This window comes from Fukomys damarensis, unplaced genomic scaffold, assembly GCF_012274545.1.
Source record: "Fukomys damarensis isolate Sample0158 unplaced genomic scaffold, DMR_v1.0_HiC HiC_scaffold_17, whole genome shotgun sequence".
NCBI classification, from domain to species: domain Eukaryota; kingdom Metazoa; phylum Chordata; class Mammalia; order Rodentia; family Bathyergidae; genus Fukomys; species Fukomys damarensis.
In genome coordinates, this window is record NW_022900929.1 from 58,179,682 (window position 1) to 58,197,869 (window position 18,188).

Consider the following 18,188-nt stretch of genomic DNA (forward strand, 5'->3'; position numbering starts at 1 on the left):
AGGGATCGAACTTAGGACCTTGTGCTTGCGAGGCAGGCACAGCTTCACTGAGCTACATCCCCAGTCCTTGCTACAGGCTGTTAATATGTGTACTTGTAAAGAAGCTCTAATAAGTTTGAGAAACACAGAATTATACAGTTTGTTTTAATATTTTTAAACAGAATTTCTGGAGACCTTCAATAAATTGATGAACATTATGAACCTTTTCTTCTAATTCTATTTATATCTTCTAACAAAGTAATCTGTAATTTTTGCATCATCTTGGAAAATGGGAATTTCCTAAGTCAAATTACAGAAAAAATAGAATTTTAGTTGCTACTTTAAAAGGGTACACTTTCTTCCTTTTCTTCCTGAGATAAAGATGATTTCACAATTCAAGTTACATCTAGTTATGTTTTTATATTTTATATTACACATTTATAAAAACTGGAGGGCAAAGGTATTTTAAGTTATGAGTAAATTAGTATCAGCTTCTCACATACTTTCCTATATGATCTGTATTTCTAAACTGAACATTTATTAAATTCATAATCAGATATTAAGATTGTTTTTAGAAGCTAGTGTCTCAACATCACCTAAATCTTTACATTTATTATAGAATTGTAGATATTACAGACATTTTATCTCAAATGGAGAAAATAAAAACAAAACTGCGATTTAAAAAATTCCTTTCAAATATTCTTTATATATCTTTAAATCATAAATCTTTTAAAGAGAAAATCTTTTTGAATTATGAATTGACAGCAAGATTTCTGAGGTAAGAACTCATGCTCGTGGTTAGTTCTTTAGAACATTTTAAAGGGAATCACCTTATCTTTATTTTAGTTTTAAAAAAAAATAGTAGCACTTAAGATATTGCCAAATATAAGTTGCAAAGTAAAAATTTTGTAAAGCTCTGATTTTGAGCAATAAAATGTCTGAATAATTTCTTAAGACAGGAGAATATGTGATCCAACAAACTTTTAAGAACGAATGGCTAAAACTCCTTTTAATTTTTCTAAACAAGTCAAAAATGGTTTGCATTAAATGCTTTAAGTATACTTCAAAAGGTTGAAATAGCTGGGATTTAGCTCAATGGCACTGTGCCTGCCTTGCAAGCACAAGGTCCTGAATTCAATCCCCAGTACCAAAAAAAGCTTGAAACAACTGGGCATGGTAGCACACCCCTATAATCCCAGCAATCGAGAGTTGAAGTAGGAGGATCACCAAGGGTCCAAGGCCAGCATGGACTATATAATGGGTTCAAGGCCATCTTGGACTACATAGCAAGACCCTGTCTCTCTCAACTAATCAATCAATCAAGGCTTAAAGCAAAAACACCAAAAAACTGTATGTAGTTTGTAATAAACTGCATGTAGTTTGTTGTGAGACAAAAATATTATTTTATATAATCATATCATAATTTGTTACAAGCAACCAACACCTGTGCTAGTCACATAGGAAGGTACAAAATACCTGAAATGGAGCACCAAAAAGAAAAATATATCCGAATTCTTCATGTATAACTAAGCATCATTTGTAGGAAAAATGTGCCATTTTTTTCCATCAAAAGTTTACCCTATTTATATATTTTCGAATCTTTCTACTCGTTTGCACTGACAACCTAAAAGATTCCGACTGCCTAATTTTTCTGTTATGAAATCTATTCAAATCAAGTCAAATACTTACTGAGCATCCAGATGTGGACTGAAGCCACATTTTTAATTTTATTATTGTCTTTGTTAAACTATAAAATCAGCTATCAATTTTATTATAAACTATTTGTAATTAATTAATTATCATTTCAAAGTAACACGTGACTACTTCTCAAACATTATAAAACACATCTGAATTAACTGTTTCCTATTCATTGTATTCTGAATTAGAAAATATCACAGCCAATTATTGAATATTTTATTGCTTATTTTGAGAAATGCTAATACTATTTTTATTTGCAATATTTCCAAAGAATACTAATATAAGACATATACAGATATATATCTGTACCTACCTGTTCATAACTTTCCATTTATGTTACCCCTGTTGGTTTAGAAGAAACCTTTTCTTAATAAGATTAAGGATAGTGGAAGGCACTTCATCTGAAATATTAATAAAGATGCACCTTCATTTTTATTTCCTCCAGTACATTTAGGCATTGAAAGGTATAAAGATTGGAAAAAGCCAAAACAACAAAAAAATGCAGTTATCTCATCAAAAGTGACAATGTCAAGGAAACGTTCTTAAGAATAGTGACTGTAAATTACATAAGAATGTAGAAATAAGTTTCTTTGAACTAGCACATTTTGAACAGTAACTGTACTCAACACAAGTTTACTTTGGTTCAAAAGACAAAACAGTGCATGATTTTATTTATACATTTTTTTCAAAAGACAAAACTAATCTATGGCAACAGAAAGTAAAAGCTAGTTATGTATGCAAGGGTAGAGCAGGCAATGGAAAAACTGCATATTTCATCAGGGATGACAGTGATTTAGGGGTGTGCTCAAGTCTCAAAACTTACTGAACTGAATATAAGATCTATGCATCTTGTTATATGTTGATTAAGCCTTAATATAAAAGTCAGTCATCCAGTACTGGAGATTAAGGACCTCAGCAGAACTGGAAAGCTAAGCAGGTTTTAAAGCTTCTTGAACTTGGGCTTCCAAGAATGGGTTTAAAATGAGGATGTCCTTAGAATTCTACATACTATTAATCTAAAAAAAAAATGCGAAGACTTATTCCTAAGCAACTTTTACATTATGTGTTTTCCACAAGGATTTACTGGCCTTACTTAGTATCATGGTGACAGATGATGGAAAATAAATTATTCAAGATTTGCAATACTGGTATCAGAACACTGGGGAATTTAAAATCAAGGCTTTAATTACCTTCTAATTCACCTCTTGTGAGAAATCTGTGGTATAAATACACATTCCTATTTCTTTTTGCCACTTGAGAAAAAGCTAAACACCAGAATATTGGACATTGGCACAGCACTAAACTTAGCACTTCCAGAATGAACTGCAAGGGTAGCATTAGAGTTCAAATAACTCAAAATGTTGATTTCTCAATCATTTCCCAGTTTCCCACACCTCCCCCAAAGAAATTAACTTTGAAGAGTTTATTTGACTAAGCAAATTTGAAAGCAGAGGATTAAAAAGTGAAAGGTGGTGCAGAAATTAGCAGAGGTGGCACTACCTGAAAGCTCATCAGAAAGGGGAGTGAGAACAATATCAGGCAAGAAGGGTTTGGAAGTATGGATCAGAACAGGAGCACTTTTAGCACTGCGTATATAGGCCGATGGCAGAGCACATTCACCAATGGATCGGCTTCTCATGGCTTTAAAAAAGGAAAAGAAAGAAGTGGGGAAGGAAAAAAGAAGAGTGACTATAATGAAAGGCTTGTGTCACAGAAAAAGCAGCAACAGAGAAAACTAAAAGATACAAAGGAAGGAAATTTTAAATTAAAACATTTCAGCACAGCAAATACTGGCAAGCTGTAAGAAAAGAAATCAGAGTACACATACATTTTGAATGCAATTTTTTTGGTGTAAAAACAGAAAAATGAACTATTATATTAGCAATTACAATGGAATAGCATTAAAAACAGCACACACTTCAGCACAATGTTCTCAAAGCTCAGAAGTAATTATTTACTGAATGTAAATACTGAAACAAACTCAGTATTATTAGTTCAAAGAAATTTGTGATATCATATTTGGGCATTCCTCAAGGAAATTCAGAGCCATTCTTCTTAATGAAGCTGAATTCTAGGAATAAATCATCCCTATTTTCATATTCTTCCTCAAGTAAAATTTCCAAGTCACTCATAGTTCTTTTTAGAAAAATTTTAAGTATATCATAATCAAAAGGATTTTTTCTCATGGTTAGTTTTTGATTCTGATAGACAAGGAATGCTTCAACAAATCAGTATCTTTTATTTGTAAAAAAGAGTAATAAAAAATTTTAAAATGAAATATTTACACAAAATAGAATTTGCAATCAGCATTAAGAATCAGGTTCTTAAGAAACTAGATAATTTTCTGCTCATTCAAATTATAAACATAAAAACTTAAAAGATTGTTTTTAAAGATAAATTCAGATTACTTTGTAAAATTGCATTTGTCATAACATTTGATAATTTCTTAAAAAGAGTCACTAGTTCACAAAACTAAAGACAAATTTTAGTTCACTTAGATATAAACTAGTAACTTAAACTTTACACAGATTTTATATCAGGGATGACCAATTAAATGAAGGTATAGAACATATATAGTATGTGAATGAAAAGAGGAATTAACCAATATTGTATAGTATATACGGCAATAGTGATGGGGAAAAATAGCTTAAATGTTGACATCAATTCAAAATCCTGGGCTTTCCTAATTACTAGAAACAAGTGCTGCATGTTTAAATTCCTTAGCCTATCACTTGGGACCCTCATGACTTCACTATAAACAACCCAATCACTAAGACTTCTTATTTTTCTACCTAATCTTTCCATGCTGCTGCCACACAGAAGTTTATTCTGCCCCAAGAAATCTCAAACTTTTTCATCATATCATGGCTTTGTCTGTTATTCTCATTCTTGGTCTCTTTTTTTTCCTGACAAACTTTCACATTTGAAATATCATCTCATATAAGAAGTTTTTTGCTATTCTGTGAATAACTTGTTGGCAACATAGCAATAAACACAAGTAAAAATTTCTTTTTTTGCAAAGCTTACAATCTTTTCAATAGACCATAAGGTTTTATGATAGAATTCTCAAACTTTTCACACAAACAACTATATTCTCATTGAATCCCTAATGTCTGATACATGAATTTAATGTGTATTTTATGAATAATAGTATTTGGGCCATTATGGTAGCACACATGGGGAGGCTGAGGCAGGTGGATCAAGAATTCAAAATGGATACATAAAGAGGTGATACTCTTAAGTGAAATAAACAGGACACACGTGTGTAAATACTGAACCGTTTCTCTGGTGTGAAAAACTGAAAGTGTAAATAAGGGCTAAAAGGTATCACAGATAATGTGAAATAGGAAGCAAAGGGGCAAAGGGGAAGGGGAAGTGGGAGGGGTAGGGGAAAGGAAAGAGGGGAAAGGAAAGAGGGGAATGGAATGAGAAAATGAAAAAGTGCAAACAAAGCCTTTTTAAATAGGGAGAGGTGGAGGGGTCGAGTGGAGGGCAGGGGAATAGGAAAAAAAAAAGAATCAAGATGGATTATGTAAAGGTACAAATTTCCAATGATGAATGTCATTATACTGTATACCTAAAATGTACCAATTAAAAAAAAAAGAAGAAGAATTCAAGGCCAGTCTGGACTACACAGTGAGTTCAAGGATGGCTGGAGTATACAGTGAGACCATGCCTCAAAAAACTAAAACCAAACCCGAAGAAAATAATGCTCTCTGGGTAGGAGTTCAAACTAATTATATGAAAAAGAAAAGTTTCAAATTGTGAGGATACAAAAGGAAAACACAAAGCCAAAAGAATCATTAACCAAAATGTAAAGGTATTACGTAGTTTATAACTAGAAAAAAGTAAACATTTTTCCAAAAACTATTTTGAATGTTGGTAAAATAAAGCATTTTTAAAGAGCTATTTTTAGGTACATGTATGTACAAAAAGAAGTGAAAAGTTGGAACTGTTAAGGTAATGGCAACAATTTGTCTTCAGTGTATGGCTTACCATATATTTTAAAGGTAAATATATTTTAAAATTGAGTACATATATAAAATATCAGACTCTAACCCTATTTGAATTTTCCTGCTTCTTTTCCTTCTTCTGAAAGTAATCAATAATTTTATAATATAATTTAAATAAATTGAAATAAAAGTTATATTGACTTGAGCCAGGTATGGCGGTCGGTGCACGCCTGTAATCCCAGCACTTGGGAGGCTGAGGCAGGAGGATCGCTGTGAGTTTGAGACCAGCCTAGGCTACATAGTGAGTTCCAGGTCAGTCTCAACTACATAGTGAGACCCTGTCTCAAAAAACAAACAAACAAAAAGTTATATTGACTTGAAGATAATTACTCATTAAAACTTCTTAGAGCAAAGATCTAAATATACAGGCAAAAAAAAAAAAAAAAAAAGCATTTCTTATACAGAAAGTAAAATACCATCTATAGATACAACTAGATGTGGTTTTTAAAGGGAATCAAGTTTTAGACTGCACAAATAAATTATGCATTTTCATCTTTTTCTCCTTGAGGAATGACAATTTCTTCTGTTCCTTCTTTACCATTACCAACTTCAAGAAAGAGTTTGGGGCCAGGAATTTAGCTCATTGCTTCCATTGCCTGCCGGGCAAGTGCAAAGGCCTGAGTTCGATTCCCGATACAAAAAGAAAAGAAAGAATTTGGACATTTCCCTTAGTACTTTTTCTGTATTTGCAAAGGCATACATCTATGTTACAGCACAAGTTAATTCTTCAAAATGCATCCTCTTTTTGTTAAAACTGTGCATCTTCACACTTAACCTGAAGCCCAGAAAGTGCCTAATAACTATACAAGGCTCACTGAAGAAAATTATTTACAATGAATTAGCTATTGAAGCCGGGTGTGGTGGTGAACGCCTGTAATCACAGCACTCGGGAGGCTGAGGCAGGAGGATCGCTGTGAGCTCAAGACCAGCCTGGGCTACATAGTGAGCTCCAGGTCAGTCTCAACTACATAGGGAGACCCTGTCTCAAAAAACAAAAACAAAACAAAAAAAAGTGAATTAGCTATTGAGATATTCTGAGATGAACTAATCCAAATATTACGCTTAGTGAGTCTCTGTATAGCTACAGACATTCCTATTACTGCATATATTTGCAAGCCCTGTGCCATCAGTGATCAGACTTAATCTAAATATGCTTTATGCAGATAGGTCAGTGTGAAAAATATAATGTCAAAAGGAAAAAAAAACATTTTCAGACTCATGAGCATGTGCATGTTTGAAGGTGTTTGATTTCATCCCTCGCACATGAAAAGGGGCAGGGGAATGATGGGCTCCACATAAATTCTTCTTGCACTACACAGACCACATCAAAAACAAAAAGCCTCACTCCAAAGTTCTCATTCAGAATATGTAATTCATGGACAAAGGGTGAATGATCTCCAAAAACAACACAGGACTAAAGCACGAAGAAGGCAAAGCTGGCCTATGCTCATTTCCAAAATATTATACATAGTTCTCCTTATTTATAATTAAAATTCACATTATATGAACATTCCTACCCACTAGCAGAAATATCTTTAAAGTTTCCAACGTTAGCAAAATATGAAAACAATAGCAGTGACATATTTGTCTTAAAGTTGAATACTAGAAATACATTACTTCTCATGAATAAGCTCTATGACAATTCCCAAATTTACGGCAATCTCTTTTAGTATTTGCTAGCATAAGCAAAACCTTAAATATGGTCTCCAAAATTTTTTAAAACTTTTAAAGGTTAAATATGAACATCAAAATTTCTCTTAATAAAGCCACTGTGTTCCGGGATGAAAAATTATGTTCTTTTTTTTTTTTTGGTGATGGTAATGGAAATTGAACCCAGGGCTTTCTGACTAGGCTACAGCCTAAATCTTTTATTTATTAATTTATTTTTGGGGGACAGTGTCTCGGGCTGGGCTTGACCTTGAGATCCTCCTGCCTCAACCTCCCACAGTGTTGGGATGACAGGCATGTACTATCACACCGAGCTATGCAAGAGCCTTTATCTTTCTTAAGTGAAAAGTAATTGATAAATTGTCTAGGCTGTCTGACTGAAACTCTAGAAGGCAGGCAGTTAAATAAGTCTTTCAATATTACATGACAAAATCACTACGTTGCAAACTCCATCACTAATCATACTGATGCCCCCATGAATAAAGATATCAGGTGTTTACATCTGTTCAAGCCACTAGAATAGACAAAGGTGTTTATATAAATTAGTCTGAAAAAAATTACATATCAATCTATTGGATAATTCAAAGTCATAGAAAAATGTCATAGTTTTAACAAAACAATCAGGTTTGCTATTAAAAGAACTATGTTAAAGAGAAATGTAAGTTTAAAATGTTATCTGCCAGGTGTGGTGGTGCTCACCTATCATCCTAGCACTTGGGAGGCTGAGGCAGGAGAATCATTGCAAGGTCAAAGCCAGCCTGGACTACTTAGTGAGTTCAAGGACAGCCTGAACTACACAGTGAGACCCTGTCTCAAAGAAAAGAAAAAGTTATTAATATGATTTACTTCTCCCAGTGTAAGCCATAAAAAATTATGAAACAGGAGACAAAATTTTAAAATATTGGCTCCCTTTACTTAGCAACAATGCATTTAGAGTTCCTATCTGTTTTTCCATGACTTGATACTTCATTGATTTTTGCCACTGAGTATTTCATTGTGTTCATCAATTCTCCAACTGAAGGACATGTTGAGCAGTTATGAATAAAGCTGCTATAAATGTTAGTATGCAAACAGCTGTGTGTCCATGTTGTCAATTCTGGTATTACCAAGGAGCACTATGTCTGGATTACACTTAGTCTCCAAAGTGTAACCAGTTTGCATTCCCACCTACAAGGGAAGTTTTTGTTGCTATACATTCTCAGCATTTGGTGTTGTCAGTGTTTTGGACTTAGGAGACCACAGCTCTTAATCTGTAATTCCCTAATGTCATATGATGCTGGGCAATTTTTCAAATGTTTACTTTGCCATCTGCATTCTTCTTCAGTGTGGTACCTGGTCAGACATTTTGCCTGTTTTCCAAAACAGTTGTTTTCTTCTGCTTGAGTTTGAGTTCTCTGTATATTTTGGAACCAGTCCTTAATCAGATATGTGTTTTGCAAAGACTTTTTCCAGTTCTACAGTTTGCCGCCTCATTCTGTCTTTTACAGAGCAGAAGTTTCCATTTAAGAAAATCCAACTTAGCATTTTTTCTTCCATGGATTATGTTTTCAATGTTTTATCTTAAAACTCACTGACAAACCCAAGCGTCACAGACTTTCTTATATGTTACTTTCTAGGTGTCATTCATTGCACTTCACATTAACATCTACAATCTATTATGATTTTTTTTTAAAGGTGAAAAGTCTATGCTTAGATTTGCTTTCTTTGCATGCAGCTGTCCAGCGGCTGCAGTACGATTTGAATTGTCTTTGCTCCTTTGTCAAAGATTGGTGGGCTCTAGGCACAGAGATCTATTGTTCCATTGACCTATTTCTCTATTGTTTCGTCCATACCATACCGACTTGATTACAGTAGTTATATACTAAGTTTACAACTCAGGTTTTATCACTCCTTTAAATCATTCTTCTCCTCCAATATCAACTATTCTCAGTCTTTTGTCTTTGCCTAGAAACGCTAATGAGTTGATATCAACAACTGATTGAAACTGTGACTGAATATATAGATCATGATGGAAAAAATGGACAACTTGCCAATATTAATTTCTTTTTCAGGCTAGGGACATAGCTTAGTGTGACAGTGTAACGCCTAGCATGTGCAAGACCCTGGGTTAAATCTCCAATACCAATGAAAAAGTTACTCTATACATGCACATGAATTATCTATCCATTTATTGTGATCTTTGTTGCTTTCATCAGAATTATGTAGTTTTCCTTACATAGATCTTGAATATATTTCATAAGATTTCTATGTAATTGTTTTTGGAGATTTTGGTGCTAGTATAAATGATACTGTGATTTCAATTTTAAATTCCAATTGTTATACTCGATCTTAGCCAAAATGCTGAGAAGTGATTAAATTCCGATTGTTGGCATACAGGTATCCTGCAATCTTGTATATAGGTATATCTGGTAATCTTGTATATAGGTATATCTGCAATTTTGTTTCTTCAGATTTTCAACATGAATAATCATGTCACCTACAAAGACAACTCTCTTTACTCCCTCCTAATGTATTTTTTGTTGTATTAGAAACACTGAAATAGTAGTGAGAATATATAACTCTGCTTTATTACAAATCTTAGACAATAATCTAATTTCTTATCATTAAGTATGATATTATAGGCAGGTTTTTAAAAATAGATTTATGAAGTTGAAGAAGTCTCTTCTTATTCTTTGTCAAGAGATTTTATTCTGAGTTGGATTCTGAAAAATGCTTTTTTATGCATCTACTGAAGTGACCACATGATTTTTCTTCTGCTGCTTGTTTAATGAGATGAATTGCAATTGTAATATTGTTCTCATAGAAAGGAAATACTCTTTCTGGTTCACTTTTTCTGGGAGAAACTGTAGAGAATCAGGAATTCATCTTTAAATAGTATTTGGTAAAATTCAATAAATCCAGCTGGGCATGATGGCACACCCTGTATTCCCAGCACTAGGGAAGGTGAGGCAGGAGGATCACCATGAATTCAAGGCCAGCCTGGGCTGTATAGTTCAAGGCCAGCCTAAACTACAAAAAAACAAAAAACAAACAAACAAAACAAAGCACTGAGTCCACCTGTGCTTGGTGTTTTGTTTTGGAAGATTAGATATGTCTGTTCAGATTACTGTACTTGATTTTCCTTATGTGAGTTTTATAGATTGCATCTTGTTTCAAAAATTGGTTCATTTCATCTTAGTTATCAAATTGATGGGAATAGTTACTCAGAAAATTCCTTTATAATCTTTTTAATGTTTATGGGATTAATAGTAATGGCCCCTCTTTCATTTCTGATATTGATAATTGATGTGGTCTTCCCCAACCCTTGCTTTAGTTAACCTAAAGCAGTGATGGTAAATCTTTTAAGAGCTTTAACTGATAGAAACAACACACATGCTGTAAGTTCACCACCAGTGACCTAAAGATTTATTGGTTCTATTGATCTTTTCAAAGAAGAAACTTGGTCTTGTTCATTTTTCTCTAATAATTTCCTGTTTCAATTTTATGCTCTAATTCTTCTTCTTATTTTTTTTCTACCTACTTTGGGTTTTTTTTTTTCTAGTTTCTTAGGCAGATGCTTAGTTTACTGATTTTATATCTTTCTTCTTTTGTAATACGTTTCAATGCTATTGATTACCCTCTAATAGAGCTCTGGTTTCATTGTACTTCACAAGTTTTGATAAGGTGGATTTTTATTTGTTTTTAGTTTTGTTTGGTTATAGGGATCAAATGCAGGACCTTGTGCTTGCAAGGAAGGCAGCGGAACTGCTGAGCTAAATCCCCAGGCCAGGTAGATTTTTATGTATCTCTCAATACCCTAAATTTTCTCTTGAAACTTTTCCTTTGTCCTATGTATTTGCAGAGTAAGTTATTTTATCTCTAAGTATTCTGGAGTTTTCCAACTGTCTTTCAGTAATTAGTTTCTAGTTAAATTCACTGTGATCATAGTGTATACTCTATGATTTCTATTTCTTTAATGTGTTGAAGGCATGCTTTATGACATAAAATGTAGTCTCATCTTGGATTAATGTTCTGTGTGAGCTTGGGAAGAATGTGTAACCTGCTGCTATTGAATGAAGTAATCTATAGATGTCAATTACATGCAGTTACAACTGACTGATGGTGTTACTCAGTTCAACTATGTCTTCACTGATTTTCTGCCTGTTGGAACTATCAAATACTAACAGAAAGGTATTAATTCTCCAACTATAATAGTGGATTTATCTACTTTTGGCAGTTTTTCCAGTTTCTATGTCATGTATTTTGATGCTTTGCCGTTAAATGCACATACATCAAGGACTGCTATGTGTTCACAGAGAACTGATAACTTTTATCTTTATACAATACTCTCCGATCATTTCTTTGCTCTCAAGCTTGATTTAAAATAAATATGGCTATTTCCACTTTCTTTTAACTGTTAGCACTGTACACTTTTCTCCATTTACTTATTTTTAATCTATTTATCTTTATATTTTAAGTGGAATTCTTGTAGACAGCATATACTTGAGTCTTTTATCCATTGAGACAGTCTCTTTATTTCAATATTTAGAGCACTGATATTTAAAGTGATTACTAATAAAGTAATATTGGAGTGCATTTATTTCTGTTCTCTATTGACTTACCTTAGTCTTTTTCTTTTTAAAAGTTTACTCTCTTCTGCTTTTTCAGGTTTTAACTATCTCATATGATTCTCTTGATTCTCTACTATTTGCATAGGAAGTATAGCACTCTAAAAAAATTTTTAGTAGTTACCCTCGAGTTTGCAATATGCACTTACAACTAATCCAAGTCTTCTTTCAGTAGCACAATGTCACTTCCCAGGTAGTGAAAGGACCTTATAACTGAATATGTCCAATTCCTCCCTCTCACTGCTGTCAAACATTTTACTTGTCCATAGAATAGTATAATAACCTAGTATGCTTCTGGTTGTTGAACTTATTTGTAAGAATAAAATAACATTGGAAAAGTGAGTAGGGACCAAATCATATATGACTTTATAAACTTGTTTCCCCAAAAGCATTAAAAGGCCATTGAAAGACGTAAGCAAAGAAGTTACATCAATCTAAAAATATTTTTAAATGTCATTGACAGGGGGTCGAATATGGAGCTAAAAGTGGTAAAGTTTTAATGCAGGGAAACAAATCAGAAAGCTTCTGCTACAATGTAGGCATAATGGTATACTGGATCAAAATAGCAAAAGGGGAAATGCAGACATAAGACACTTTGCTCAAGCTATACTCAACAGGATATAATTTGCTGTACAAATACAGAGCCAAATCTAAAATTTTTGTGTACTGACAGGATTATTCAATAGTTCTTTTCTGGCTTTGTATATATACTAAGCAAAAGATACTATTTAGAAATTATACCAGAAAGATCCATTGAAGTAATCAGCATTGGTCCCAATATTAAAGTAAAGTATACAGATATGAATTTGTCAATCTGGGAAGGACAAGCTTTTTGAGAGGTTAAGAACAATCTGTGCTTTAAAAACAAAACAAAACAAACAAAAAAAAACCCCAGGGCCAGGGATTTAGCTCAGCAGTTCGGTACTCTGCCTTTCAAGCGCAAGGACCTGAGTTCAATTCCTGGTACCAAAAAAAAAAAAAAAATCTGTGCCTTAAAGATTAATTTGACATCAGTATATAAAATTAATGAGAGCAGCCACTCTTCAATTTTCTTGGGTATACAGTGAGGAGTGGAATTATTAGATAACATGATAATGGTTTAACATTTAGAGGAACTGATAAACTTTTCCAAAGCATCTGTACCATTTCACAAGCCCAATTAACAATGTATGAAGACTCCAATTTCTTTACATCCTCACTAGCACTTGTCATCATCTATCTTTTTGATGGACAATAGTCACCCTAGTACAGTGGTGGCAAACCAACATGTGTGCTGTGGTGGGCTGTGCATATTACTGAAAGCTCCAAGAGGTTCACCAACGTTGCGCTAGTGGGGATATGTGTAAGAGTATCTCACTGTGGTTTCCATTTGCATTTTGCTGATGGCTAGTGTTGTTGAACATGTATTTACTGGCCATTTGTGTGTCTTCTTTGCAGAAATACCCCTTCAAATCTTGTGTCCAATTCTAAACCAAGTTGTAGTTTTCCTATATATTTTTCTTCTTTGAATGAGAAAATTTCTGTGATCTTATTTTTTTTTCCTCATTGTGTGATCTTATTTGTTTACTGAGTATATGTCTGAGATAATACATTCATTGTGGAGGAACTGGTAAATATACGTATCATATCTTAATCCTATGAAGTTTTCCTTCCCCCTCCCTCCCCTTTTCTTCTTCCCCATCCTGATTCTTTCTATATGTATGTGAAAGTCTAAAGCCAATACCACCAGTTCTTTTTCCCTACTATGAAAAATAATTTTAGAATATTTATACTTACTAAGTTCCTCCTGAATTACATAAGAATGACCAGTATTTTAATTCTGCATTTCTCCAAAAAATAAAGTATTTCCAGATATTTAGTTTACCTATATATTTACCAATTTCTTTGATCATTTATTCCTTCTTACATCTCAGATTGCACTCCCAGTATTTTTCTTTTTCCTGATATATTCATAAGAAGTTCCTTTCATAAAGGTACGACAGCAGCATTTTTTAAAACTTTGTGTTTATTTTACTCTCAATCATAAAGCAAGTTTTGTTCTGTATACAATTCTACAATGAAACGTTATTTTCAACCTGTCATTCTGTTGCAATTGATCAAATTTTTTCTCTTTGCAGCTTTTAAACTATTCTGCTTTCTCATTCTATGGCATCCTTTCCTGTAACATATTTATGTACGGGTTTCCACTTATTCACTGTATTCAGTATACTATGTGCTTCTGTTCCTATGACTTCTATCTTTTCATCAATTACTTGTTACTCTAAAAACACTGCATTTCAGGATTAAAAAAACAAAAAAAGAAGCTGTAATATGTACAAGTAACCACTCCCCAAGAGGACTGTAAATAGCATGAATTGCAAACACGTACTAATACAATAAATTATTAAACAAAAAAACACGACATCTCCTTTATTCACTCCTCTGGAATTGCAATTAGACATGTTAGAACCTCTTACCCTATTCTATTTCTTAAACTTTCCTTTATATTTGTAATATCCTTGGTTCTGCTAAATTTTTCCAAATTTGTTTTCTGAGTCATTGATACTTTCTTTAGTTGGTTTATCTGTCATTTAACCTATGCATTCTTTTTCTTTCAACAACTGTATTGTGATTTCTGTAAACTCTATGTACTCTTAAAATAATTTTTATGAATATAATTTTTAAAAATATTTCAAACATAACAGTTACATTACAGTCTAGAAAATTCCTTTGCAGTATTAGGGATTTATTGGTTTCATTTTGCTAACTCAGCTTGCTTGTTTGTTACATAATCTTTGTTAAATCATAATTGGTTGATGCTAATCTGTGGAATTTCTAGAGGACTATTTGAGACTATATTTCTCCAGAGGTAATTACATGTGTATTTACCTACTGCCAGCAAGCATTACCAAGTAGAAATTAACTTTGTCAAGCTCTCCAGTTTCATGTGGAAGTATTTAATTCAGTCCTTCAATCCTGAATTTTTCCAAGCTCTTAGTCTAGATTCCAGAAGGGCTGAGCAGTTTGCTTCAAAGTCATCCCGCTTTTCAAGTGTTCCTGCTCACTATTCAATTCTCAGAACACAACTTTACTTCTTTAGTTTTGGCCAAGAAAACAGGGACAGAAGAAGAGTCCTAGAGATTTCCCTACATTTTTGCAGCCAGCAGTGCAACAGTAGAAGAATATCTAAGAGCTTTAGAATATACAGAATATCAAGTTTACTATATTGCTGGCAGTTTGAAAACCGTTTTCTTCTCTAATTTTTAAGAAAATTTCAAACATATACAAAAAGTTTAAAAGTTATATGTAACAGGGCCGGGGATTTAGCTCAGTGGTTTGGTGGCCTGCCTTGCAAGCGCAAGGACCTGAATTCAATCCCCAGTACCAAAAAAAAAGAGTTATACGTAACAATGTGCTCATGTATTCTTCCACCTAAATTTAAAAGTTGCTAACATCTTGCCACAATATTTTGTATGTGTACACATATTTTTGCTAAAGGATTTGAAAGTAAGCTGCAGATACCATAACTCTTCATCCTCTAAATACTTCAGGACATTCATCATCCTCCTATATAGCAAGTATCATTATCACACTCAAGAAAATTAATGAAACTTTCACAATTAATATCCAATCTCTATTCAGAGTTACCAAAGTATCTGCAAAATGATTTTATAACTTTTTTATAACTTATTTTGAAACCAGGATTTAATCGGAGCTCACATATTATACTGTTTATGGTCTCTTTAATTTAAAACAAAACTCACCCCCAAATTTTAAAAGATATATTTTTTAAGAAAATAAAAGAGTTGTCTAGTAAATGTATTACATTCTAGTTTTAGTTGTTTCCTCATGAAGACATTTAACTTGTTATATTTCCTGTATAGGCTATAAACTGGAAATTAGGCATACAGGCTTGATTAAGTGATACCTTCCAGATTCTCCACTATAAAGGTATAGTCACCAGATGCAAATGTAAAGAATCTGTCGGATTGATGATCCTTGACAACAAGTGACTATCCTGTTCTCAACTAACCTATTATCTAACAGTATTATCTACTGATGATCTTTGCTTAAATGTACAAAGGTTTCAAACTGGAATTTTTCTAATTCCTTCATTATATATATTTTATATATGTGTGACTACATTTTTTGGTAAAGAAGAGTTTTAACTCCACTCACCAAACGCAATTTTTGAGTATCATTATAGACTAGTGAATTTGTGATGCTGTGACCAGTTGGAAGGCCTCAAGTAGCTATTAAACTTATTCAAATATGCTCATCTTCACTCAGCTTTTTAAAAATAATAATAGCTGGGCCCAGATGTACACACCTATGGCCCTAGCTACTCAGGAGGCCAAAGCAGAAAGGATAACTTGAATCCAGAAGTTCTAGACAAGCCCTGGGCAACACAACCATCTCAAGAACAAACACATCATACCATATACTATGAAGCAAAATGTTTGATAATAGTAAGCATGTAGAAGAAACAGGAGCTCTTTATTGTGAATGCAAGCAGAAGTTAATATAGTCGCTTTAGGAGGGAAATTCAAGTCAAATCCTACAGATACATATGCCCAAAGTGAGACATATACATAAGTATAGTCTATACCATGCACAAAATCATAAAACATATATAGCTTCAAGACATAGTTTAAATTAAGGCACTTCTATATAATGAAATAAAATGCAGCAAGTTTAACAGGACTTGCTCCATAGTAATCTCAAAAAATATGCCATTATGGCATTTCCTAAAACTCTCCGTTCTTACTCCACACTCTACTACAAACACAATCCTGGCTCTAGGACTTGTTTTTATATTCTTCTTACTCAGAATGTACTTCCTGCTGACAGTTGCTAAACTCATTCTCTCACTTTGCTCAGGTATCTATTCTTACATCATACAGTGAGATAAACCTTCCCTACCTCCCTATCTAAAACAGTCCTATTTCTCCAACTCTATTATTTCTAGCCCATTAAGCAGCTTTCCTTTTCTTCATGACTTATTACCACCTGACACATTTATTAGTTTATGTTTATAGTATCTCTCTCCCAACACCATTATTGTCAGTTCCAATGAACTTTTTGCTTTGTTTACAACTATATCCTTAATGCTCAGAACAGTACTTCCATACTATTGAAAACATTTTTTTCATTCGAATGTGTAAAAGCCACAGTTCACAAAAGTATAGGCATTCCTGCAAATGCATAAAATATCTTCAGAAGGATGCTTAAGAAACAGCAGTGGTCGTCTCTAGTGAGGGGAATGGAAGAATCAGGAGCAATAATGATGCATACAGTTTTGTTACAGATTCAATTTTTTAAACATGCATATTCACTAAGAACATTAAAAATTATTTTAAGAAAATATGTGCCAAAACCATATCCTAATTTAATCTCCTGACCTTTTAAGTATTTTTCAACTTTATGAAGGTAACTTTCTTAAAATTTTTAGAGGCAAAATCTCACTATGTAATTCAGGCTGGCCTTGAACTCAATATGTAGTCCAGGTTAACCTCAAACTTGATCCTCCTGCCTCAGCCTCCTGAGACCTGAGATTATAGGTGGGTGCTACCATAACCAGCAGATAAGACAACTATTTTTTGTAAATATGACATTAATATAAAACAAACAAAGGCATTTTAGATTCAATCAGAATTTCCCTTAGGATTCCAAAAGGTAATTGTACACCAAAATTCCTACGTATCATATTAATTTTATTTATTCAGTCATTTAAGACAGGCTCTTGCTATGTTGCCCAGACTGGCCCTGAACTCATAATTATCCTGCCTCAGCCTCCTGAGTAGTTAGGATTACAGGTATGCACCACCACACCTGGTGCATTCTAGTAGTTTTAATCCATCAATATCCCCTTTCTTATATAATTTCTCATTCTTACATCTCGCCATATACAACTGATATATTCTTATTTTATAAGCATAGGAAAATTCTGAAAATACGATCCCTTTAAAAGATTTTGAATTGACCATGATGTTTTTGTTTTGTTTTGTTTTTTGAGATAGGGTCTCACTATGTAGTTGAGAATGACCTGGAACTCATTATATAGCCCAGGTGGGTCTCAAATTTACAGCAATCCTCCTGCCTCAGCTTCCCGAGTGCTGGGATTACAGGTGTGTGCCACCATGCCCATTTAACCATGATTTTTTATTCTATTCCCTTTTTAGTTGTGTGTCTTCCTTTCAAGCTGTAATTCTTAACACTTTAGAATCTACTGTTTTATAGAAGA

At 33.4% G+C, this 18,188-nt stretch overlaps 1 protein-coding gene across 5 annotated transcripts in view; it reads right to left on the minus strand.

Annotated features, from left to right (window-relative positions):
* Ralgapa1 (Ral GTPase activating protein catalytic subunit alpha 1) overlaps positions 1 to 18,188 on the minus strand; it is a 170,704-nt gene that overhangs the window by 124,967 nt on the left and 27,549 nt on the right. For all 5 annotated transcript variants that reach the window (XM_019208871.2, XM_019208868.2, XM_033765133.1 and 2 more), the window contains one exon: positions 3,178 to 3,318. In XM_019208871.2, coding sequence (XP_019064416.1) covers positions 3,178 to 3,318 — 141 coding nt within the window. The remainder of the gene's footprint in view (positions 1 to 3,177; positions 3,319 to 18,188) is intronic.